Here is a 24,665-nt window from a genome sequence, read left to right as displayed (position 1 = left end):
CTCCCTGCCTTCTCAGATCACACACTCTCAGCCATCCAACAATCTCATTCGAGTCTTTTGTCCCTTTGTCGCCCAACTCGTCGTCTCTTTTTTTTTTTTGCCATCAGCCAGAGACCCCTCGTTGTCACGCCGAGCCGACTAGCCTCACATTCGTTGTAGCCGAGTCCATCTGTGTATACAGCAACACACAACCATCCGATTAGGGTCAAACCACAGCAGTGTCACTCAATCCCTTGGAATCCCGCCGCGGCGTCTGCATTGCTGATAGACGTCTTCTCGGACTTGCATTCCCTCGTTGCCAGAGCCTCAGAGACCCGTACATTATCGTCGATGAGTTGCATGCGGTAAATTCTGCGCCATCCGCTCCTACTCCGAGCGACCTTTCCTCCCGTTCCGCCGTCTTCTGGCGTAGCCTACCATGGTTTCGCTGAAATCTCTCGTGACTGCTGTCGTAAGCGTAGCCTTGCTGGCTCATTCATCGCTGGGTAAGTGACCGTCTTTTGCTTCTGTGCCGAGGGCTTGTTTGATGGCCGTGGCTCTTGTCCGCAGCGAGCCACATTACTAACCTGTCATTCAACATGCAGCACACTCTGTAAAGCGAAATCCCGTCAGCCGCATTTCATTAGTCCAGGAACCCGTCATCCAGGCGCCTTCACACCGCGTACATGCATTTTCTAAATTCGATCTCACCTTTTCATTACAACATGGCCAACAGAATATTCGCCTGGCCCTCGAACCCAATCACGATGTCCTCCACGAGGACTTCTCTATCACACATCTAAACGAAGACGGATCAGTCCGGGAAATAGTAAAAGTACCCCGTTCGGAGGACAAGGTGTACCGCGGAGACGCTTTCATCGAGCGCCCCGGCATTCAAGGATGGTCCAAGGCTGGCTGGGCACGAGTGACGGTTCACGAGGATGGAGAAAAGCCCATCTTCCAGGGCGCCTTTCGCATTGACGGCGACAATCACCACATTGTCCCGCGGTCTGACTACCAATCAATGAAGGACGAGAGGGATCCTGCTGTTGACTCCGCCGACGACGACGTAATGGTTGTGTGGCGCGACTCCGATGTCATGGACTACTATGACGGACATGGCGAACTGAAGCGCGATCTTGCCGATTCATCCAAATGCAACGCTGACACCCTCGAGTTCAACCCCAGGTTTTGGCAAGATGTGGACGAAACCGGCAATTCCCTTCAATCTACGAGCCTCCCATCTCTCTTTGGTCGGCAAATTGATAGTGGCGGTGGCGGTACGGGCATGAACTTGCTCAATTCCATCGGAAGTTCTGCTGGCTGTCCAACTACAAAGAAGGTGGCTCTGGTGGGTATTGCTACTGACTGCAACTACTTTTCGGCATTCAACGACACAAAGGTTATCAAGAGACGGATCATTGGGGTCGTAAACTCAGCCTCTGAGGTTTACGAGAGCACCTTTAAGATCTCACTGGCTATCAAGAACCTGACCATCTTCGACCGAGGATGCACCGGCACTACGCCCGCCAACACGCAGTGGAACGTTAAATGCAGTGACGGTGTAGGTATCAACGATCGCTTAAACACGTTTTCCAAGTGGCGCGGCGAATCCAAAGATGAGAATGCCTACTGGACCCTCTTCACAACCTGTGCCACGGACACAGCCGTTGGCCTGGCCTGGCGAGGCATGCTTTGCCGGGCCGGCGCCAGCGATCAGGGAACCAGCGCTCAGAACGAGACGGTTGCGGCCACCAATGTCGTTGTCAAGTCCGATACGGAGTGGCAGATTTTTGCCCATGAAACTGGACATACCTTTGGAGCTGTTCACGACTGTACACCGCAGACGTGTCCAGTCAAGGGCCCCACACCAGATTGCTGTCCGCTGAGCAGAGGACAGTGCGATGCTGGTGGCAAATACATCATGAATCCTTCTACTGGCAGCGGTATAACGTCCTTCTCACCCTGCAGCATCGGCAACATTTGCTCAGGCCTCAAATCCAACCAGATCAAGGGCAACTGCCTAACGGACAACAAGAATGTCCAAACCGACGTGGACATTGGCAGCCAATGTGGGAACGGCATCGTGGAGGCCGGCGAGGACTGCGACTGCGGCGGCGAGGCAGGCTGCAATGGAAACAAGTGCTGCGATCCCAAAACGTGCAAGTTCACCAGCGGCTCCGTCTGTGATGCCTCCAACGAAGACTGCTGCACGGATCAATGCCAGTTTGCATCGAGCGGCACAGTCTGCCGCCCCAGCACCGGCGAATGCGACGTTCTGGAAACCTGCCCCGGCGACAAGGCCGCCTGCCCGGTCGACAAGCACAAGAATAACGGCGACTCGTGTGGCAATGGGCTCGAATGCGCGTCGGGGCAGTGTACTTCGCGCGACCTGCAGTGCCAGCACATGGCCAACAGCTTGACGGGCCGAAACAACACCAAGGCTTGTCCCGAGACGGAGTGCATGCTCGCCTGTACGTCGCCCGACCTCCCCTCCAACCAGTGCGTCACGTACAACCAGTTCTTCGTGGACGGGACCAGCTGCGGCGCCGGCGGCCACTGCTCCAGCGGCAAGTGCGAGGGCAGTTCGACGCTCAAGGAAATCGGACAATGGATCGATAACCACAAGGCAATTTTCATCCCCATCGTGTCGGTCGTCGGACTCCTGATCATCATTGCCATCATTAGCTGCATCACGGGCAGCATCCGACGCCGCATGCACAAGAGGAGGGTGAGGAAGCAGGCGGTGCCCGGCATGAACAGCAGCAGCTGGCCGCCTTCATCGTTCAGCGGACAGCAGCAATGGGGCGGTCCGAGGCCGTGGAACGGACCACGACAGACCGAGTCGTCTGGCGCTCTGTTTCCCCCCGAGCAACAGCATCAACAGCAGCAGAGTGGGTTTTACGATCCGCCGCCATATCCTCCTCCGCCGGCGGCAAATGCAGACGGGAGGTGGGGGAACCAGCGGAGCCTGCGGTACATGTAGCGAGGTCAGAGTTGGAGAGTTGGAGATGGTATATATCTATATATTTCATGCATTACTTGGCGTTTTGGATAGGCATAGGACGGCACACACACACACACACACACACCTATACTACACACGTATATAAATAAATGGTTTCTTTTCTTACACTCACCACAAAAGCATCCAGACACGTAGACGCGGCCAGCACTTGAATCACCTACCAGTCCACACTTCCGCACAGCCCAGCGGTCATCTCCTCCTCTCCCGTTCCCTCTCCTTGTCGCGCTCCCTCTCCCTCTCCCTTCCCGCCACCACCTCCTTACCCTTCCGCCGCTCCTCAAACCCGCACAGCATCGCCGTAAACCGCAACCTCTGCCCGGGCACGCTCTGAGCACCGTCAGCCAAGCACTCTCGTGATGTGCTCACCTGAAAAGAGGGGGGGCCTACATCACCCGCACTCAGGGCATACATCATCAGCGACTCGGGGCTGTCCAGCACGCTCAGCGCAAAGCCCCGCCGCTCCTTGTCCTCGAACGGCTCCGTCTTGACCCTGCGCGCGTCAGCGATTTCCCCTGCTTTCCTTTCCCTTTGCCTCGCTCGTCGGAAAACGCGAACGCACCCTCTGCCCAGGCGCACCCGTCTCTCCGGCCCGTCGTCGTAGTCGCTATCGCTGTCCTTGTAGGGGTCCTTGCCGCGCGCTTGGCGGTCGCGCATCTCGGGGGTGCATTCTGCTCCTGCTGCTGCTGCTGCTGCTGTGCGCGACGCAGATCCCGTCGGGTTGTGGTACGTGCTTCGCGAGGGAGTGGTTGTCGACATGGTTCAGGGTATCAATGGGATTGGATGATGATGATGGGGAAGAAAAACCTGGGGAGGGTGAACCCAAGCGGTGGTGGTGGCGGTGACAAGTCCGGGGCGCTGATTATACAGCCGTTGTTAGGTGCGGGTCGGCTATGTGGAAATATTCAGCGTCTATGAGTAAGGGGGGATGAGAATCGGGTTCGTATTGAAAGCGAGGTTGAGGATGCAATGAGGACCCTCGAGTCCAAGTCGGTCAAGTGTAGTTGGGCATGTTGTTGGTCTGAGGATACAAAGTGGCGGACCAATCTGATACATGTACGGATGCCCCGCCACCGCCGGCCCGTCACTCAATTCTTTGTGCATTGCAATCTCTGTTCGACACAACAGGCACACATCAAAGCCGCACCTACGAACGTAATGTGATATCCAATTCTCGCCAATCACCCATGGTATAATACACTCCTCGGTCGCTTCCTGCGCCGTGGCTAGCAAACAAGAGAAAAAAAGAAAAGAACCACCACATACTGCACGTGTCAAAACGTGAAGGTAAATGCACGCCATCCTCCCATCGAGTGAATGCTGCCAGATCCGCCTACGCCCCGGGTCTTGTCAATGTTCCAAAACAAAGAAGCCGACACACGCATACGCCGTCCTCTATTCCATCGTTTTCATCATCAGATATACTCGATGCTTCCCCCCTCCACCCAAAGTTGTTCGTCTTCGTCTTCGTCCTTCAGCCTTGTGTCCCGTTGGAAAGCCAGCAAATCATATACAAAAGGAACTTCGTTCCGCCACTTGTGTTGGCATGTGTAGTTCGCAAAAAGTGCCGGCGCGCCAGCCCAATAAAAAAAGATGTAACAGAAAAAAAATAATGCCAAGACTTCAAGTAAAACATTAAAGGCCAGCTCCCCGTATGCTCGTTTTGGGACGCTTCTGGGTTCCAGTTGTCTTTGTGTCGAGACGCCGTCAATCCCTTTTGGCGTGCCATTGCTCGTGTCGTGATCGATATATACTTCGTACACCCTGCCGCATTATTGCTTGGATATCAGGGCCCTCCGCCCTCAGAGCCTGCTCAATGTGTCGTCGCATGCAGTTGGTCCCGATTGAAACGAAGCGTAGGCTACCTCCTAAAGTTTATTACGGCAAGCTACACAGCAATGTAAGCATGATGCTCGTGGGCATAGAGTCAATGATACCTTGCGGGAAATACTTACTCTACTGTTCGAACCATACGCCAGCTTTTGTCCGCTGACATCCCAGCACAGGCAGTGTTCATCTTCCTCTTCAGTGTCCGAGCTACCCTTGGGGCTGAGCCATCCTGGATGTGGTGGTCGGTTCCAGCTTGCTCTCGGCATCGTGTGATTATCCACCTTCCATATTAATACTTGCCGCGACGAGGCGCCGGCAATAAAGGCGCCGTCAGGGGTAAAGGCAAGTCGTACGATTGGCAAGTCCATCGTCAGGAAACATTTCGCTTTGCTCTCGGGTTTCCGGGCATTCCATATTAAAATGGCACAATCATCACCGCCAGTAGCAATCAGCCGCTCGTCGTCGGGGACGGCTTGGTTAGGCGGCAAAGGCTGCCATGCCATCGTGGTGATGGCTCCTTGATGAGCTGAAATAGATCGCCGTTGCCCTGACTCATCCCACAGCTATCATCATGTCATTGTCAGCATCCGCATAACCAGCGTTTCCGAGGGAAAGCATCACTCACGTCAAGAATACCCTTGTCACTGGAAGTGGCAGCCAATTTTGAGTGTCTGTCAAAAAGCACCTGGGTAAAGCTATCGTCCTCCTTGGTTTCGAATTTCCGTGACTGACTAATTGCTGAATTGGTGAAACGAAGGCATAATAGTAAATCGCCGCCACTCAACAAAAACTCGTCGTCATCGATCCAGGCTGCGTCCAGCGCTGTTGTTTCTATGTCGTGTCCTGGTAAATGATAGTTCAAAACCTTGCCACCAAATGAGTAAACCGTAATGAGGGCGCCTCCTTTTTCTGGCGAAACGGCGAGCAGGGCAGAGCTGCTTGGGTTCCAGCTGAGCTTTATAATGGGCGGCTCAGCCACGTCCATGGTTTGCATGAGAACACCGTCGGCTGACCATACACTCACTGCAGCCGACGTCTCTAAATCGGTCGCGACCGCAATGGCAGTGCCGTCGGACGTCCATGACAATGCCGTGACGGTGGTTGTGCGCGGCGTGGATGGATCGATGAGAGTGTTGGCCAGGGGAGCCACGTGATCTCTGCCATCCTTGGCCGACTCGGTCGTTGCGTCCGTGGAGCGACAGATGGTCCAAACGCGGGCTAGCGCATCGGTTCCAGCAGCCGCCAACATTGATGGGTCGCAAGGGTTCCACTCGCACTGGAGCAACACAGGCGCATTCTCGGCGCCTACTGGAGAGGGCGATGGCGTAGCTGTGGCTTCCGAGGCCTTGAGCAAAGAGCGTTCGTCGTCCATGAGGTGGATAAAAGTGGTGTCCGGCGATAGTTCCTCTACCTTGTCGACCTGCGTGCCCTGCTCGGGGCCGTCAGTGTGGATGATGGGCGGAGGCAGCTGCTCCCCTTCCAACGGCGACGGATAGGCGTGGTTGTTGCTGGCGTCGTGTTGGCCGTCATGAGAGTTGGGTTGAGGGTGAGGGTGATGGTGATGACTGGGATCAAGGTCCATGGGTGTGGTGGCGGAGGTTGAGGTGGTGTTGGTGGTGGTTGTGGAAGTGGTGGCAGCCGTGGCCACGGCTGCGGATGCGGATGCGTCAGTGTAGCCATTGCTCAGACGCGGTTTCTTTGCCGGCGAGCCATTCGGTAGCTGGAGCTGTTGTTGGATGCGCTTCCGTGATGAATCTACGTCGCCGCCGACTGCAGCGCCCTCGCCCTCTTCCACCTTGGCCGGCTGCTGCGAGTTCAATGGTCCAAAGACGCCGACCTGCACCGGCTCTGCCTCTGCCTCTGCGTCGGCCCCTGCACTGGCGGCATCGCGAGACCGCTGCGGTGAGAATGTCTCGTCAGCCAAAATAAACAAGGTCGGGTCCTGCGTTTGCCTGCTTGCCTGCTTGCTTCGACTGTGCGAGGCAGCCCAAAGCAGACAAGGCTCGCCGAGGGACATGAGGTGCCTGCACGTCCACACCCAAGGCGGCCCAGACAAGAGACAAAAGTAGAAGCCATGCATTCGGGTGAGACGTCGTAGCAGTCCCGACGAAGCAGACCACGGACAGACGGGAGAGAAAGGGAAAAGAAAAGTAGAGCAAAGGGACTCACCTTGCTGAGTGCGAATTCACGTTCAAGAGCATAGTAGATCAATCCTCGGTTGACGACCGACACCAGTGCCTGGCTCTTGACATGAGGCGCGAAGGGGAAATCTCGGTGTGGCTCGTTTACGTGCCACTCCTTTTGAAACTTGGCGGCGGTTTCGCGGTAATCTGCAATCATCAACAAATTCAGTTAGACAAGTTTTTCCGGTAGAAAAATGCCCAGAGTCTGCGCATGTCGTTGTATTGCAAAGGTGCAAAAAGAGTTGGTGCCACGTACTCCCTTCCAGCAGATACCTGCACAACATATTAAAGTTAGCAAAAAAAAAAGGAACCGGCAAACCACTGGGGAAGGCGCCGGGGGGACGGAGTCTCTCAACGTCAGAGCTGGCATGAGAACAAAGCAGCGGCAAAAAAAAAAAAACAATGAGAGCGAAGCACGTCAACGAGACGGTTCTCAATGCTGCAGCAAGACGAGTCGAGAGAGTCCGAGAAAGTCGAGGCGCGGTTGGGGATATCCGGGACGAACCTCCAGATCAGAAAGTTGACCCTATCCGAGTCGAGAAATTCCTTGACCACCATGGTTGCCAAGCGCGCGCCGCAACTGGCGGCAAAGTGACGGGTGGCCGGATAGTCCTCCTAGAGGCAGAATACAGTCGTCGAGTGCAGGCTCAGTCGTTGTCGATGTGAAGAATGTCGTCGAGCAGCCGCCGGGGCAAGGGCGACACACGGGAAGTCGTTGACGGGGCAGATGAAGCAAAAGTGAGAGTCAAAGTGAGGGAGTGAGTGAGTGAAGATTTGAGAGCGAGATGAAATCCACATCTCTGGTGCTGGCGCCGGGCCAGGTTGAGTGGCTCTGGGGCGAGGTACCGGCAGCGGTAATGGAGAGAGCACCAAATAGCAAGGTACCGAGGTACCTTGCTCGGGTCCTCAATTGTGGTGTCTGGTCCGTTTGCCTGGCTTTGTTCATGTACCCGGGTACTTTCAATGTTGCCTGTCCTGGGCAGGCTTCCACTTTCAGCACCTTCAACCCCAACTGGTCGCAGACACCAGACAGCAACGTAGAGCAACGGACCAATAGTAGTAACATCGGAGTATGGACTATGGAGTATTGGGTACGTACCTCGACGTCCCTCCAGATGTCCGCCCACCTGCAACCTCAAGCTGGCAACCAGACATGTTTGCCGAGCCCGCACCCGCCAGCCAAGCGAAAGTGTGTTGCTTTGTCTGCATCACATCTGCGTCAACTACTAGTACAAAGCAGCTACTGCCTTCTTCAATGCCCCTCGAGTCCCTGGCCTCTTGACCGGCGCTCAACTGTTGCTTGCGGGCCCCCTACTGGCTTACCAGCCCAGCCGGCAAGGCAAGGCAAGGCAAGGCAAGGCGAGACTGGCACACACTGACAAACTTGGCGCCCACTAGGCTTACAGAACCACTGAGCCAATGTCCGACCTGGAGCCTGTCTGTCTTGTCACTCCCGCCTGGATGCGCAAGGGTGTGTGTGCGTGTGTGTGTTCGTGCATGTGGGTAAACATGGGTTAATGGATAGAGCATTGCCATGGGGGGGTGGGGGGCGTGTTCTCAAGGTCTCACAGATTCAGAAGCTTAAATGTGGGTTTTGCTCTCTGGCTTGATATTCGTATCGTCGTCGACTTTGCGCATCTGTCCTCTGACCTCTTGTCCTCTTTGCCTGCAGCTTGCACCAGACTCAGCATTGGGCCCTGCTGCCCCCTTCGCCCATTCAATCTTGTCACGCGGAAGCAACACCGCTCTGGCCGCTAGCCGTTGACAATGAAGATGAAGACATTTTCGATCAAGACACCGCCCTGCCCAGGATCAAGGAGCATTCGCCTTTTCCCTGGCCGCTTCGTTTCGTATCAGGCATCGTCACAGTCCCGTCTGCGTACGGAGTAGTACGCCTCAACATCTTCTCACCTTGGGGACAAAGATTGTTTCTACAGCAGATGTGAAAAGGCCCTTCGCCTAAAACCGTCCCTGCATTCCCCTTCTTTCTAGACGGGGATTCCGTGTGACAAGGGCACACAGGGCGGGTGGGTCCCATTCGACCTGGTCTTCAAAATGATGGGTGGGATACGCCGCGCCTACAATTGAGGGCCCAAGACCATCGTCAACCGTGGGAGCGAAACGTGAGGCTTCTGATTTTTCCCAGCATGTTGGACCGTTGGCATCGGTGTCGGCTTCCTCATTGCTCGTGGTTGTACGTATGTACACTGACCTGTTCCTGTGGGACAAATGTGTGCATGACAGGGTGGCTCGTTGCAAACGCAACCACCAAACGCGGATCTTGTGCGGATGCGCTGCCGTCAGCCATCGTCACTCGTGGCCTTGCCCGCTTCAGTATTACGGAGTAATCAGAAACAAGCCTGCCTGCATAGGGCCTGGGGCTGAAGGGTGACGGGCCCTCGATTGATGTGAAGTGGAAACCCCCGTTCCAGGGTCTCTTGGTCTCCCGTTGTGAGTGGCGCCAGATGCAGCAATCAGAACCAGATGCTGGGTCGGCCCAACATGCAGCCTACGGTATTACTAGCGAACCAGCCGCCCAGCATTGGCCGATGAAAGGCTGATCAATTTGCGTCAACATCATGGCCACAGGGGAACCAGAGTCCAGTCATGCACACCCGGGCTGCGCGAGCGTTTGGACGTTGATTTTAAGGGGCGTCCATCATTGATAACTACTACCTAGGTAAGCAGCCGTTGCTTTTGACCAAGCTTGCAACGCCCGCCTCGTCAGTTTGCTGCTCTTTCGTGACAGGTGGCGTCGTCTAAAGTTATTGCCCTAGGACTGAAGCGATTCTCCCACGTTGTTGGTCATGAGCCACGGCCACAGTGGTGGATGGCGGCAAAGGACCTGGGACGCAGAGGCCTGCCTAGCCGCAAATAATCTTGCGACCTGACCACGGGAGACCTAGATTGCCACCCGGCATTCATCCCATCATTGAGACATAATGGCTAACCTCGGGGAACGGGGGCTGGCGGCATCCTTGCACAGTCGTCGTCATGCAGCCGTTCTTCCGCCTCGGTAAGGTCTAATCGCTGGTCAACCTTGGCAATTTCTATATTTATACGAGCTCTGATATCAAGGCGGTTCATTTGAGACGCGTCTACGATGCGCTTCGGGCGCGACGATGAGGATTAGGGCGTTGGCTGCACCACCTCTCACCCTCGCTCGCATGCTCGTGCTGGTGGTGCTCGTGCTCAAAACTTTTGTTGGAGGGCGGGCCCATGTTCCTCTGGAATCTGAGACTGCGCAGATCGCCTGGTACATGAATGTGGGTGTTGCCAAAAGGGCAAAGGGCAATCAATGCAGCTTTGGCCAATGGCGGGACCGAGAACTTGCTCCATCGTGCCTGCCTTGCATGGAGTACGGAGTCTTAACCGTAACCTTCTACAAACCAAATTGTATGGCCCAGATGACGGTGTGCGCCCGCCGTCGCAGTCCACAATGTCCTTCCGACAGTCAGGGGCAATTCGAGAAACGGCTTCGCAGCAATGTAACAACGTTCTAATAGTACATATTATTCAGTGTCAGTAGCGGCTCTTCAGGCGCAGCTTCTTTAGGAATGCACACCAACCATGATCAGTCTTCGCTCCACATGGCTCTCCATGAAACCTTGCATACAGATCATTCCTGCAGACCGTTCACTCAAGATTGGATGCGAGTTGCGTAACGCCTAACAGGGGTTGCAAGGGCATGACAGATTCGTGCGGAAACATCGGCGCGTGAGTAAGAAGAACTGTACATAAAATTCTCTTTCCTAAAGAGGGCCACCCTTCCGAACAGATGGGGCTGAACGACGTCAACTTTTTAAACTGGCCATCTCTTGATAATCAATATCACATTACTCCGCGGAGGTGCGTTCAACGAAAGACGGGGTCTGATGATGCGAACCACTGCACCTCGTCGACCCTTGTCCACGAAGACAAGCTTCTCGATGGGAGACTCGAGGCTGGCTGGAAATTGAACACATCCGCATCCAGGCCTCATCTTGAACCGCAGCAGAAACGGACGTTCCCGCTCCCCACTCCACCGTATCTATCTATTTTAAGCACGCAGCATCATGCTCTACATGTCGCGGCGTGCACGTCGACGCAACCAGGCATAGTGCAAGATGCAGTCCACAAGGGAAGTTCAAATATGCCAGAGGCTTGTTTGAGGCAAATCCATTCACCATCACCCTCATTCTTCTTGCAAATGATAACATAAGCCCAGCTTCAAACAAGACTGCAATATTCTGGGCAGTTACACCATCTTAGAACACAAATGCGAACGATTCACGGGGCAGTGTATACACTTTTCGATTTCATAGGCTCACTGTATCCCCCCTAGTGCCATCGTTCTTGAACGCAAGCCTTCAGAAGCTGCTGATACTGTTCTGAAAACAGAGGTCGACGACGGCAGGTCCTGCAGATAAATGCTCCCACTCGCTGTATTCACATCTTCAGGTTCGGCATTTTCAGATTCTCCTGGTGAGCCATGCTGGGAAAGCCACTTCTTTCGTGCCCATGGAAGAAAATTATAGTAGCCTCCACACGCAAAGACCCCGAGCCACAATGCAAGTTCTGTTCCATATATCACCATGCCCAAAACGTCCAGCTTGGGCTGGAAGAAGACGGATATCAAGGAGAACAAATCTCCGGCGGCGTCGATTCCGACAAACATAAACGATATCCCTCGGACAGTGCGGTGAACCCAGATGTCCCAGTAATGGCTCAGCACACCTGCACCAAGGAGACTGGCGGATAGCACACTCATGACCGTCATTGGCCAGTCAACACCTCGGTATCTGAGAACTCCAAGGCCAACTATTAGGGCAGCTTGACAGCCGCCCATGATGACCACAATCGGCGCCAGGGTAAGCATTGATCGTGAAACAGTCCATCCCTAGCCAGAGTTAGCCTTTTTCGTCTCATTATTGGCAGTGTGTGCGTTTCGAGACATGTACCCTCTGGTAGTAGTAGCATTGAATCCATGTTACCAAGCTAAGAAACGTGAGAATTTGAGGCTGTATACGCAGTGCAATGTTGAACTCCTCAACAATATTGTATACTCCAAGAGGGACTCCCGCCCAGGCCCACAACATCATCATCGATGACTGAAGACCAGTCGCATTGTGTCGTCGGTAGTTGACCACGATTTGTGGTATAAGCTACGGCTGGTCTCAGCCTTAACCGGATGGGACGGATACGACCATGGAACGCACCTGAATAGACCAACAAACCTGCATAAGGCGCTGTTAATGGTGACTCCTGCGCCACAACTTGACCATATTCACGAGGAATACTTACAGCTCCAAGTGTGCCAAGCACGTTGGCCGCAACAGGAACGTCCATCTCTTAGGTAACGGACAGGCGATCAATGGAATATGGTGACATTATATTTACATTGAGAGTTCCTCATTAAATACTGTGACGGTGATGGCGGCATGATCCGGCCGAATTTGATAGCAACGCAACATGATGTCGTGACTCGTGAGCGGATCCCAGATTTCCGAGCCTTTCCAAGACCCAGCCACACCCACTGAAATACGGGCTTGGTGCATTCAAAGAGTAGAAGGGGGGGGGAGAAGGAAAAAAACACAGAAATTTAAGCAAATAATCTCATCGGGTAGTATTGCAAACATGTATCACGAATATCGACCTTGTTTCTCGACGTGGTCGACTCAAGCAGCCACGATTTCGTTTCAGCCTGAGGCCAGAACGCGCCACCAGCCACATCACTCCCAACACAATAAGGCACGTGTTATCCTCCGCAAGCCTCTTGCGGCATTGCGTCCAACACCACGAGAGCTCAAGAAATCTGGTTCCCAACCAGCTCAGCCAGGCAACAATCCCCAACTTTGCTCCCAGCCAGCACCTAGCTCAGAGCACCCTCCCGCGACGACCACACCTCTCAAACGCAGTACCTCCTTCTCATGAATATATAAAAAGGACAAGGGACCTCCTCCCATCCCGCCTCTAAACTCCCTCCTCCTTCACGCCCACCATGCCGCCGAGATTAAACATCCCGCCCGTCACCCGCACCGTCCTAATAGTTCTGCTGTCGCAGTCCTTCCTCAGCGCAGCAATCCGATACCGACAATGGACTGAAAACTCCCACATCGTCATTCCCTACCTGACGCTCGTGCCGCAGCTGTCGCTCGTGTTCCCCTGGACGTTTCTGTCGTCGGCGCTGGTGGAAAGTAACGTCTTTACCTTGGCCATCTCCGCGCTGACATTGTACCATGGAGGACGGTACTTGGAACGAGCTTGGTCCTCGGCGGATTTGGCCAAGTTCTTGGCCTTGGTGACTCTTGTGCCTAACGTTTTGACTTTCTTGATCATGGTGTTCTTTTTTACTCTTACTCGCAATGAGAGCTGGACGTATGTGCAGTCCCCCCCCCCCCGGGGCGCAATTCCTCTGAGTTTTCCTTTGCAGAGGGTTGCTGAAACTAACATCTATGTGCATGCAGTCTGACAACCATTTCTGGCGGCATTTCTATCCAAATCGCCTTCCTCGTCGCATTCAGCCAGCTCATCCCCGCGCACACCGTCACCCTCTTCCGCGGCATCGTATCGCTCAAAGTGCCCCGTTTCCCGCTCCTCTACATCGGCGTCGTGACAGTGCTATCCCTTACGCCTCTGCTCTCGAGGGCAGCCCTGTGGCAGGCCACCTTTGGCTTCCTCGCAAGCTGGACATACCTCCGGTTCTACAAAAAGGTGTTTCCCGACCTGGAATCGTCGCAGCCGGCGTCTCTGCGCGGCGACGCCAGTGAAACATTTGCGTTTGCCGAGTTCTTCCCGGGGCCTGTCAAACCCTTTGTCGCCGCCGTGTCGGACCAGATTTTCGATATCCTCGTCGCCATGCGCGTCTGCACGCCCTTTTCACACGCAGACATGTCCGCGCGAGGCGATCGCGCCCTGCAGAGAGGCACCCCGGGCACGGCACGCGCCGAGGCCGAGCGCAGAAGAGCCATTGCGCTCAAGGCTCTTGACCAGAGACTCAACGCGGCCGCTACACGGGCTCCTGCTCCCACGCAGCCTTCGGGCCCACCGATTCAGACACAACCACAGCCTAATGCTCATACAGCCATGGCATCTCAGCCTGGTGCAGTGCTGGGGGAAACAAAATTCGAGCCAGAGCAAGACGATGCAACAGCCAGCAAAAACTAGGCGGGGGCCTCACTAGGCACAGAATGTCTGTCGCGGTGTAGGATATGTGTGGTGTTGTAAGAGTGGATGGTTAATTTTATAGTGTTGGACGGAGATGCCACCGTCTTAGCAGGACGGAGTTGGGATGCTTGGGATGTCTTTGCTTTTTCATTGTGTTGTTGTTCTAAGGGATTCGTCTGTCTTGAGGCTCTTTATGCATAGCAATAAAGCGATATTGGCGCATTTCATCTGACGTATGGTGACTGTTTGGTTGAGAGTACAGCTGGCCATGGCCTCTCATCTTGCCAATTTGGGCAATTTCCAGTCGTGCCCGCATCCAATCGTGGGATCGAGGTGCTTCTCGTTGGCCCGCATAGCAGCATGTCGATGGATATTATTAAACTACCCCGGGTCTGCGTAACAGTCTAACGGTCTACGATGTTAAAACAAGACGCTGCACAGCGGCTCGAGCTCGCCTGCCCCTTGGCATGAGCCTCGAAAGCAAAAAAAAAAGTCCTCGAATGAAGCGGCCTTTTTGCCATCAAAACACCCCGTCACAACGCATGCAGAAACACACCGCTTGTCACGAGGGCGTTGCTATAAAAAGCAGTATTGCTTCAGGGTAGCTGTTCGCACGGCTGAATCCTGGTCTGGCCCAGGTGCCATCTGCGCTCATGTGCATGCGCAGGTGACCTCATTTCGCTAAAACCAGGCGTCGGGAGCTGCGGGTCATTTTTTTTTAGGTTGCCGATTGACAGATGGCATTAGGCTCGGCGGGCTGTAGATTGCGGTTTGCGAGAAGGGTACGGAGTACTCCGTAGGCGACCGCCACAGTACGAGATGGCTGGGGCATTTAGGCCTCTTTGTCTTCTTAATTACCATTTATGGAGGACATTCCCCTTTAACGAACCCGAATATATTACGGAGGTGTAATGCATAGAATTTTGAACACCCTGTCGAACACCAAGCCTTTCTTATGTGTAGAGCTGAGAAGCGGGTATTGTTTTATCGCACGCATGGCAATTTCGTACTGTGGTGTGTTAGGGTATACTTGGCGATGGGTCATCTAAAAATCGTGGGGTTAGAGACGAGACAAGAGGTGAAACTTGACTCTCGCAGTAGCTTTTGCCAGAGTCATGATACTCAAGAATGGTCCCGGAGCAAGCAAGAATGTGGATGGAGCCGAGGTGTCTTTTAGAGCCAGCGAGTCTGGCCCAAATGATGCGATGACAGGCCCGGCAGTCGAAGAGGAACTGGTATTTGACCGTCGATACCGGAAAGGGCTTACACATGCAACGAAGCAACATGTCCAGGCCGTGGCATCCTCTCCCTGTGCGATGACGACCCCAGAACGAGCACATGAATCTCATCCGACGTGCCATGATCGTCGAGCCACGCTGTGTTGGCTGTAACAGCGGCGACAGAGGCGGCGCCCGGGGGGACGGACAACGCACCAGTGACTCCCGCAGCTGCGGGATGAACTTTGTGTGTGCCACCCTCCCTCCCCGAGGCGTCATATACATAGCTACCGTTTCGTTCGGTATAGGTGGGCTTGGCCTGGCCTGGACCCATCAGCCGACGTGACTTGTAAACAATGGTGCTTTGCGCATCAGCAGCGGCGCCGAGGAACAACACTTGAGCTTGAGATCGCAGACTGGGGTACTTAAGTAGTCAGGAACTGTGACGGTCACGATGACGGAATCACCACCACGATGACCCATTTCCGTTGGCGGGCTGGGCAAGAAGAGGTGATTGTGGAACTGGGCACGTCAGCGAGCGCTACATTACATATGTACAAGGCGCGCCTCCATTAGGCAACGCTGATGATGCTACTAGTGTTGTGTTAATGTGGACAAGGAGGATAGAAATACTAATGCTTGGCTAGGACGACTCAGGAGAGGCATCGAATGGGTGGAGCAACCCTTGTTGGACTAGGGGAGGTTGGAGACAAACCTTGGTCTGCGCTTCCGAAACGCCCATGTACCTAGATACTAGTCTTTGCTCGGTACAGACTATATGTGTAATTGTTACTGAGCATGTACAGGCCGCCTTTTGTTGCTTATTCGGTCACCCAGGTCCGTAGTACTACTCCGATACATTCTTGCAATCACGAGCGGCGGGGCCGGAGACTTTGTGGGGACGAGCATGAGCCGGGGGTTGGCCGCAGCCAGGAGGTTCAGATGGATGCGTTGTGGGCGGCGGAATTAGGGAATAGAAAAGTCGAGGTGTTTTTCGTTTTTCGTTCTGGCCGAGCCAGGATAAAAGGGCGTGGGGCGGTAGACGATCAAGCACTCTAGGATTCAAGGATCCGAGCAGAGGGAGTGGACTGAGCCCTTTTTGGCTTCTGGCTTCTGGCATTTTGGCTTTTGCATCTGAAGGCGATGCACCGAGCACGGGCAGAAAGGGCGTGGACTTTTTCCAATGTTGGAGAGGACGGGGAACAAGGGGTGGGGACAAAGAGGCGTGTGGCGGCACGTCAGCGAGTTCGGCAGGTTTCCTTTGGGGGCTTCGGAGCCCCAGATGGAGGGAAGGAGGCAACATGCTCTGACTCCAGACGCAGCAGCAGTAGCAGTACTCAGTTGTCAGGCAGTAGTGATATGGGATATTGGAGTATAGAGTACAATGCTGCCCCGAGTACGGGACACTTCCATGTTGCCCCCAAACACACAAATCACCACCAGACCAGATGCGTACAGAGTACTCCGTACATACACTAACAATAGACGAGTTTTCTGCCGAGAGACAATGTTAGCGCCCACACCATCACTGTCCAAAGTCGACAGGCGAGCAACCGTCGACAAGTTGCCCATCGTCTTCCAATTACCACTTGCCACAACGCCGTTCATGACTTCGTCAGTGCGAAAGTGTGAACGCCCTTCTACGCCGCGCGAAGCCTGCAGCACGAGTTTGGATATTTCTGGTCGTCGACGCATTCGATGCTGCCCTAGCACACGGCGGGATGCATTTTGCCTCCCCGACCCCTGCTGAGGCTATTAAGACCTCGATCCGACAGAAGCACGGAGCACGATGTAGGGCAACAGTGTTAGCATCCGAGCGTTGCATCCAGAGGGGAAAGAGTGTGATGTAACACATCCATGCTCCGTACCCAGCCGCCAGTCGTGTGTCTGCGTGCCCTGCACCAGACTGCATCAAAGGAGGACATGGGCTCTATGCGGCTGGGGAAATCCTTTGGCCGAACGCCATCTGTGCCACGTTGGCTATGTTAAGGCATTGGCTGCGGGAGCAGCTCGTTGGCGAGCAAGCCACCGTGGTGTGCGCGCACGATGGCTTGAGTCTGGATCATTATCCATTAAACGTGGTGAGTGATGACTTATTTTTTTTGGCCTTGGCCACTTTGAAACCTTTCAAGGGGAATGGGGCGCTAGAGTGCAATTGTGGCGCCATTTCCAGGGCCTGGCTGACAATACTACTACTATTTACTATTTTACAGACTTTCTTGAAGAGCGGCTGTATCGTCTCAACGCTACATGCGGTCGGGTCACGACATATCGCGGTGTTCAACTCATCGCGGCCATGGTGCTCTGGATCGATTGACCCGATAACGTACTATATCGCGCGTACGAAACTCAGTTACCGTCCAAATTTTGCGCAATACTAGTTGCAACTGCCCTGGCAAGAGCTACTATTTAACGTTGGAGCATTCTCCTTCAAACTTTGTTTTAGCGCAGGGCGCTTGACAGTGATGCTAGGGCTAGGCACCGCACAATAGATCTTGTGGCGCTTGTTGTCGTTGAGCGCCTGGTAACATGGCAGCATTCTCTCAGCAGTCAGGCTTGGCTCACGACATATATGCGATTTATGCAATACTTATCGGTGTATTAGTTGTATCTCCCAAACCGGCTCCGCTTACCTGGTTTTGCAGACCGAAACACCCTGGCTCCACGATAACGATACCCGCTACGACACGACGTAATCCACAGAGTTGTGATGGAAACACGGGCCCAAGACCATACCGTATGTATGTACGTACATACCAGTACAGGTACCCTTTTCCTGTGGTGGGTTTTGCCCCTTGTAACCGGGTGATGGATTCGGCCGTACTGGCATGACTGCACTGACCTGCATCGTTTGGCGTTGGAAGTCATGTCAAAGTTTAGATGACTGTCTGTTTGTGGCTCCTCTATGACGCTGGCAACAATGACGAAAAGAGCCGAGATCAAAGAATCAAGACCACAGTGCGACAACACGCTGTGCAGTCCAGCCATTTTGGCCTGCTCTTCCAGAAGCACAAACACGTGCCTAGCATCTCATGCACCGTGCTGTAGGAGCGCCACCACACTAGAACTTTGACGTGGCCCCGCGCCCGAGTTCGAATACATAGTACTCCGTACTTATCTGTTGGTCGCGGTGCAATTACCTGGATCTCATTGACCCTGCAAGCCCGGATTACGAAGGTTGTTAGTCAGAAACTGCGAAAAGACTCAGCGCAATACGTGCTCAGACTCATTTGCTCTCGCCAAATACTGCAGGTATTTCTGTCAACTTGTTTCGCTTTGGACCTGGGCTGTTTCGTTTTTCATGCTGACTGCGACAACGGCTCGTCTCCCTAGTCGACACAGATTTTTTTCATGGTTTCAGCTCCCCCCCGTAGATCACAGATTTACGTCGGTAGCGGGAAGGGGCAGATGGCACGGTAATGGAACACTGCCTTAGCTTGGAAATCACGTAGGCAGATCAGACATGAGCTAATATCTAAGATGTTCGACGGGCGGGCCATTTTTTTTTGGGGCGTTTATTTGCGCAGCAAGGACCGACTCTTCAAACACGTAGACTCACGTGTGGCGTTGTAGGTCCATTTTGGCTACGGTCGGGCATATCGGAGTGGTGATTCAGGTCCGTCCTTCGAGGCGGCCAAATGTAGTAACGTGGTGATTCACATGGGAAATAAGGTGTAAAGAGGTACAAACACGCCAAACACCAAACCCTGCGGCATCTACTCTGCGGCCTACTAGATACCCAGGTACCTGGTTATTGACGGGTGACGGGCCGATGGCACCATTATTAGATCACGTGCGGTGACTATCCACTTGGTTCGCCCGCGAGAGGCAAGAGAACCTTCTCTAGCCATGCTTTTGAGTCAAAATACATGTACGGAGTAACTCCGGACTTGTTGCGTCGTAAAAATATTTGAGTTGCTACCGCCTGCTCTGATGAATGTTACTACTATCTCTCAAAGAGGTTTATGTCGACTTGGGTTTCGCTAGTCGCCTGGATGGCATCCGCCACGACCAGGGTGGCTTCTCCCCCACTGCTCGCGCCTCCAGGGCAACGTGCGTATGTATCTCGCACGCGAAAGAGGCCGGCAGTGTGGCTTGACATCTGGTGGTTTCGTGCACGAATGGCTAGGTACCGGTTACGGGGCATTACTATCTGCGTACATACAGTGGGAGGTACAAAGTATTCAGCCAGATCAGGTGCCTGGCTATCACGTTCCATGGTAAAATACGGAGTATATCATAATATATTGGTGTATACTTCTCGGTGGGTTAATTTATTCTGCCCCAGACTGTGATAGAGGTGCAGGGCGGTGATGGCGGCATGTGGATGGCCATGGGCACGGCGACGGTCAGCCTCAAGCTTTGTCAGCGCTTCTGGTAATCCAGTTATCCCCATCGAAGTGTGCCTGTTCTGTCAACCCCGGAAGCAGGGAAGACTGAACGGTGCTAGGCCTGGGTGTTGGGTGGGGGGGCAACAAGTCAGGCCAGGACAAGACAAGATGCACGACCTCACAACCTTGGAATCCACGCAAGGCCAGGACAAGGCTCCAAGCCCACAATGTGAAGGGTGCACTCCGTTTGGCACTCCGTAGTGGTGTGTGAGATGGGAAGCGGCGTGCAAGCGTGGTCGAGGCGTGCAGTGGGAGGCGTGCGGGCTGCGAGAGGCGTGCGGCGTGCGGCATGCGGCATGCGGTATGCGGTATGCGGCGTGGGCTCTGCTTCAACGTCAGTATGTGCTGCGTGCTGCGTGCTCCATGTTGTGTTCTGGGTGCTGATACAATGTCTGGTGCACGACGTGCGGCCTTGGCTTGCAGCCGCTGGTGATGTGCGGAATACCCAGGCAGAGCTGCTCAGTATTTACAGCCACACTCGAGCGCTCGATGCGCTCGATGCACTTGATGCACGAGGCAGCCCAGGTACGCGATTCTGGAGGTGCCTGGTACGTAGTTGAAGCGCTTTGAATGCCCAGGCACGTTGACGCTCTGGCGTGCTCGATGTGCTCGCAGGTATGCTAGGTAGTAGGTACGGAGTAGTAGGTACCTAATGTATTAGCCGGAAACCATGGCCCGTGGCCCGCAGCCCGAAGCCCGTAGCTCGTCGCCCTGAAGTGTCGCTGGCCGGCTCGCCCCAGCCCATCCCAGGTGCCGTCCCCTAGGTCTGCCTGCCTCTCCACGTCCTTGGTACAAATGGTACATACTGCTAGTACTAGTATTAATGCTTTCATTATGTATGTGCCCACGCTAACCCGCCGCAAACCAGATGCAGAGTGCAAGGGTGGCCCCGCTCGCTTCGCCACGGCACGCCGGCGTGGGTCTAGCGCCAGTGCGCCCGTTCCCTCCCATTTTCATGGGTAAGGTAAGTTTGACAGCCAGCTGTGCAGGTCCTTCCTCCACCAACCCAACAGCCTCTCCCCAATTGTCCGTTTTCCTTTCCTCCTTCTTCCCCCAAAGCGTCTTCAATCTGGATACGGGCTTCGCTGGACCAGGACATCATCGAGTCCCTTTGCCATCTCGGGCCAGACCGTCTCTGACGCACTCAATCTCTTTTGTCAGTCACTGCGGCACCGAGTCCTCTGCCGCCGTTCCTTTTACCCAGACGGGTTGTTTGGGGATCCAGCTCGTGACGAAAAACGTGGGCTCAACCCAGTCCATGCGCTAGGTGCCCATTGCCCATCCGAACTTGACCACGGGTCTTGGAGTTGATCTTGCCCTGCACCCCGACATCTCATCGCACGTCGCACATCGCACAACAAAGCCTCCTTTGGCTTTTTGCGAGAGACTCCGACCTTTTCTGCTTGCCCATTGCCGTTGTATTTTTTACACCCTTGCGCGGCCTGGACGACGCCGCATAGCGCCAAGCCGGCATCGTCAATCTTTGACATTTTGTCGCCATGGCCAACCACCATCCTTCTCCCACAATGATGCAGCTGCAGCAGCAGCAGCAGCAGCATCACCAGGCCCCGGTGGCACCGCCTCAGAGCGTCCCGCCGGGTCACTTTGCGCCGTCGAATCAGATTGCTGCTATGAACGAGGCAGTCTGGCTGCAGATTGGTAAGTTTGTCCCCTGCGCCTCTTGAGAGATGCCGCGCCCATCTTTGTGGCAACCAGACAGGTTGACAATCACCTCAGGGAGCGTCTCAGAGTTGCTGCGCGTTCCGGACCAGGCCATGGAAGCCTACGAGCGAGCCCTGCTGGCCAACACAAACTCAACGGCCGCCATGAATGCCATCGGCATGCTTCTCAAAGGTCGCGAGGCCTTCGACAAGGCCCTTGAGTTCTTCCGCGCCATTGTGCAGCTGGAACAGAACAATGGCGAAGCTTGGGGCAATCTAGGTACGTTATTTGCGTATTGCTGGATGCAATTCTTGGGATCGCGCTAACAGGCGGATAGGCCACTGTTACCTTATGACGGAAAACCTTCAAAAGGCCTATGACGCTTACCAGCAAGCCCTTGTCAACCTTCGGGATCCAAAGGTTAGTTTTTTTTTTAGCGGGATCATGATTACAGCCCCAACAACGGGAATAACGGTTCTAATATTCTGTCACGCAGGACCCTATGCTTTGGTATGGCATCGGTATCCTTTATGATCGCTACGGCAGTTACGATTATGCCGAGGAGGCCTTTTCTCAGGTTATGCAGATCCAACCCGATTTTGAGAAGGCCAATGAAATTTACTTTCGCCTTGGTATCATATACAAACAGCAGTCAAAATTCAATCAAAGTCTTGATGTATGTGACGAAGCATTGTGGTGAAGACACCATTTTTCGGTTAGCTAACCCAGTTTGTCAATAGTGCTTCAAGTACATTGTCAATTCGCCTCCCGGCCCCTTGACGCAGGAGGACATTTGGTTCCAGATTGGCCACGTTCACGAGCAACAAAAAGACGTATGTGCCGTGTTTCCTCCCGTCGAGTCACCGACTGATCGGCTACTAACATGCTTCTAGTTCGACAGCGCTAAAGCGGCTTATCAGCGCGTCCTCGACCATTCTCCCAACCACGCCAAGGTTCTGCAGCAACTTGGGTGGCTACATCACCAGCAAAACACCTCGTATGAGACTCAAGACCGGGCTATCCAGTATCTGGAGAAGTCCGTCTCGGCCGGTAAGATTGTGTTCATGACATGCGACGCTCACGTAAACCTGACATCACATTCCAGATAATCAAGATGCCCAAAGTTGGTATCTGTTGGGTCGTTGCTACATGGCCCAACAGAAATATCCCAAGGCCTACGAAGCGTACCAGCAGGCCGTGTATCGTGATGGAAAGAACCCGACTTTTTGGTGCTCTATTGGTGTCTTGTATTATCAGATCAATCAGTACCGCGATGCGCTCGACGCCTACTCCCGTGCTATCCGCCTCAATCCTTACATTTCGGAGGTCTGGTATGACCTGGGCACTCTGGTATGTTTTGATGCGTTTATTTATCCCTTGCTCTGCCACCATTGGCAATAGTAGCTGACCCGGGTCCAGTATGAATCTTGCAATAACCAAATTGCCGACGCTCTGGACGCCTATCAAAGAGCCGCAGAGCTTGACCCTGGCAACCCACACATCAAGGCCCGCTTACAGCTCCTCCGGTCCGGCGGCGGCAACGGCAGCGGGCAGGCTCCGGCACCTCAACCGGCAGATGTGCACCCTCAAGCGTATCAAGCTGCCGGCCCGTCCGGCCCAGTTGGACCACAATGGGGTGGCTCAGCGCAACAGCCTCCCGCTGGTGGTCCTCCCCCAGCGCCTGCTGGCGCCGGTGATAACTGGGCTGGCAGACTTTCCAATGTCAACCCACCACCACAACCCCCGAATCCATATGAGAACCGAGGAGAGCCTTTCAGAGGACCTCCCCCACCGCCTCAACGCCAGCCCAGTCCTCAACAGGACCAGCAGATGCGACAAGGAGGATATTCTGAGCCCCGGGGTCCTGCTCCCCCGGGCCCATCCCGCCGCGGACCTTCACCAGCACCTGGCGGCCATCAGTACGGGCAGCCCCCTCCCCCTCCATCACAGGGTCCAAATCCTGCTGATCGACGAGTTGCCAATCCCAATTGGGGAGGCCCTCCTCCGTCCTCTGTTGGCCCTCCATCAAATAGTGCCAACGGAGCCAATGCGCCCTCCAACGGAGCCGCTCCTTTCAGACCAACCAGCAGTCCCCGAGGCGAGGTTAGACCACACGACAATCGGATGCCATCTCCCAAGACGGCTTACCCTCAGCACCCGGGGGCTTCGACCTACGCTCCTCACCATCCTGAGGGCCCCCCTCCAAGTGCTTCTGAAAATGGCCCGCCCCCTCCCGGCGCTGGTCCTGATGCCGCTGTCCAGCGTCCTGACGACCGCCCTCCGTCTGTCGGACCCAAGCGCATGCGTGAGTGGGAGGAAGAGTCCGTTGCCAAGAAGCAAGCCAACGAGGAGAATCGCGCTCGTCTGGACGACATGAGACACCGGCGACCCTCGACCCCTCCCCGCGACGCCTACCGACGCAATTCTAATGAAGTCCGCCGCTCGGATGAACAGCGTCGCCCGGACGAGCCTAAGAAAGAGGAGGCTCGTCCTCAAAGTGACAGCTACCATCCTTCTGAGGCTGCTCACCACCCCCAGAACCACTCCATTAGCTCAAACCAGCTTCCACCCATGCAGCCGGGTAACATCCCCCCCGGCGGTCCTCAGGATAAGACACAGCCTGGCCCACCCCCCAAGGAGGAACGCCCAGCTTCAGAGCAAGCTCCTACTGCTGTTGCTCCAATATCTGCGGAACCTGAGCGAGCCGCAAGAAAGATGGATGTCGATGAAGACTACGACGATAGCCCCGAAGAGGATAAGAAGACTGGCATCGTCGCCAATGGATCTGGCCCTTCGTCAGGGTCTAGTGATGCTAAGGCCACGTCACCGGCGAGTGTAGGGGTTAATGGCACATCTGGTGCCGCTACTAAAACGGAGTAAAGTGTGATTTTTTTCCCCCTTTGGTTTTTGTCTGGGGGCGGTTCAAGAGTATTTTAATGAGCTCTCTGAAAGTTATGTGGCAGTTCCGTTTCATGTTTTTTTTGCGAAGTGTATACCACCGGGGACTACCCGGACTTGTTTTTTCAATTTCCTTTGTCTTTGGGGGATGCTTGGGGCTTGAATGGCAAATGGTGGACGGGGTGCAGCGGGGATTTCATGGTTCTTTCTTGGCTACGAAAAAGTCGTAAGCGAACGATATCCGTACTATGAGTAGTAGCCTCTCCAAGTAAGTAGTAGTATCTGCACAGTGAATCAAATTGATAGTTCTATAAACAATCAATTGCATGCCTTG

At 54.4% G+C, this 24,665-nt stretch overlaps 6 protein-coding genes across 6 annotated transcripts; 3 read left to right on the top strand and 3 right to left on the bottom strand.

Moving 5' to 3' along the window:
- Positions 1-418: 418 nt before the first annotated feature.
- Positions 419-2,965, top strand: MAA_07636 (ADAM 8 precursor; the record flags this gene model as incomplete). The annotated part of the gene is made up of 2 exons (XM_007825634.2): positions 419-485; positions 585-2,965. The coding sequence occupies 2 exons, from the start codon at positions 419-421 to the stop codon at positions 2,963-2,965; spliced, it is 2,448 nt and encodes an 815-aa protein (XP_007823825.2).
- A 231-nt stretch (positions 2,966-3,196) lies between these two features.
- On the bottom strand, positions 3,197-3,763 carry MAA_07637 (uncharacterized protein; the record flags this gene model as incomplete). The annotated part of the gene is made up of 1 exon (XM_007825635.1): positions 3,197-3,763. The coding sequence occupies one exon, from the start codon at positions 3,761-3,763 to the stop codon at positions 3,197-3,199; it is 567 nt and encodes a 188-aa protein (XP_007823826.1).
- Positions 3,764-4,865: 1,102 nt separating this feature from the next.
- On the bottom strand, positions 4,866-7,575 carry MAA_07638 (WD repeat protein; the record flags this gene model as incomplete). The annotated part of the gene is made up of 6 exons (XM_007825636.2): positions 4,866-4,892; positions 4,960-5,397; positions 5,460-6,731; positions 7,004-7,164; positions 7,274-7,290; positions 7,523-7,575. 6 exons carry the CDS (start codon positions 7,573-7,575, stop codon positions 4,866-4,868), a joined length of 1,968 nt encoding a protein of 655 aa, XP_007823827.2.
- Positions 7,576-11,323: 3,748 nt separating this feature from the next.
- On the bottom strand, positions 11,324-12,345 carry MAA_07639 (PQ loop repeat protein; the record flags this gene model as incomplete). The annotated part of the gene is made up of 4 exons (XM_007825637.1): positions 11,324-11,896; positions 11,958-12,161; positions 12,216-12,245; positions 12,301-12,345. The coding sequence occupies 4 exons, from the start codon at positions 12,343-12,345 to the stop codon at positions 11,324-11,326; spliced, it is 852 nt and encodes a 283-aa protein (XP_007823828.1).
- Positions 12,346-12,997: 652 nt separating this feature from the next.
- MAA_07640 (uncharacterized protein) lies at positions 12,998-14,163 on the top strand (the record flags this gene model as incomplete). The annotated part of the gene is made up of 2 exons (XM_007825638.1): positions 12,998-13,374; positions 13,464-14,163. 2 exons carry the CDS (start codon positions 12,998-13,000, stop codon positions 14,161-14,163), a joined length of 1,077 nt encoding a protein of 358 aa, XP_007823829.1.
- Positions 14,164-21,270: 7,107 nt separating this feature from the next.
- MAA_07641 (transcriptional corepressor Cyc8) lies at positions 21,271-24,313 on the top strand (the record flags this gene model as incomplete). Its single annotated transcript, XM_007825639.1, has 8 exons — positions 21,271-21,430; positions 21,509-21,712; positions 21,771-21,853; positions 21,930-22,109; positions 22,174-22,266; positions 22,327-22,483; positions 22,539-22,783; positions 22,853-24,313. The coding sequence occupies 8 exons, from the start codon at positions 21,271-21,273 to the stop codon at positions 24,311-24,313; spliced, it is 2,583 nt and encodes an 860-aa protein (XP_007823830.1).
- Positions 24,314-24,665: the final 352 nt, after the last annotated feature.

Source organism: Metarhizium robertsii, assembly GCF_000187425.2.
Source record: "Metarhizium robertsii ARSEF 23 chromosome Unknown MAA_Scf_1, whole genome shotgun sequence".
NCBI lineage: Eukaryota > Fungi > Ascomycota > Sordariomycetes > Hypocreales > Clavicipitaceae > Metarhizium > Metarhizium robertsii.
The sequence above is the reverse complement of the archived record's forward strand: the minus strand, read 5'-3'. Positions and strand labels throughout refer to the sequence as shown.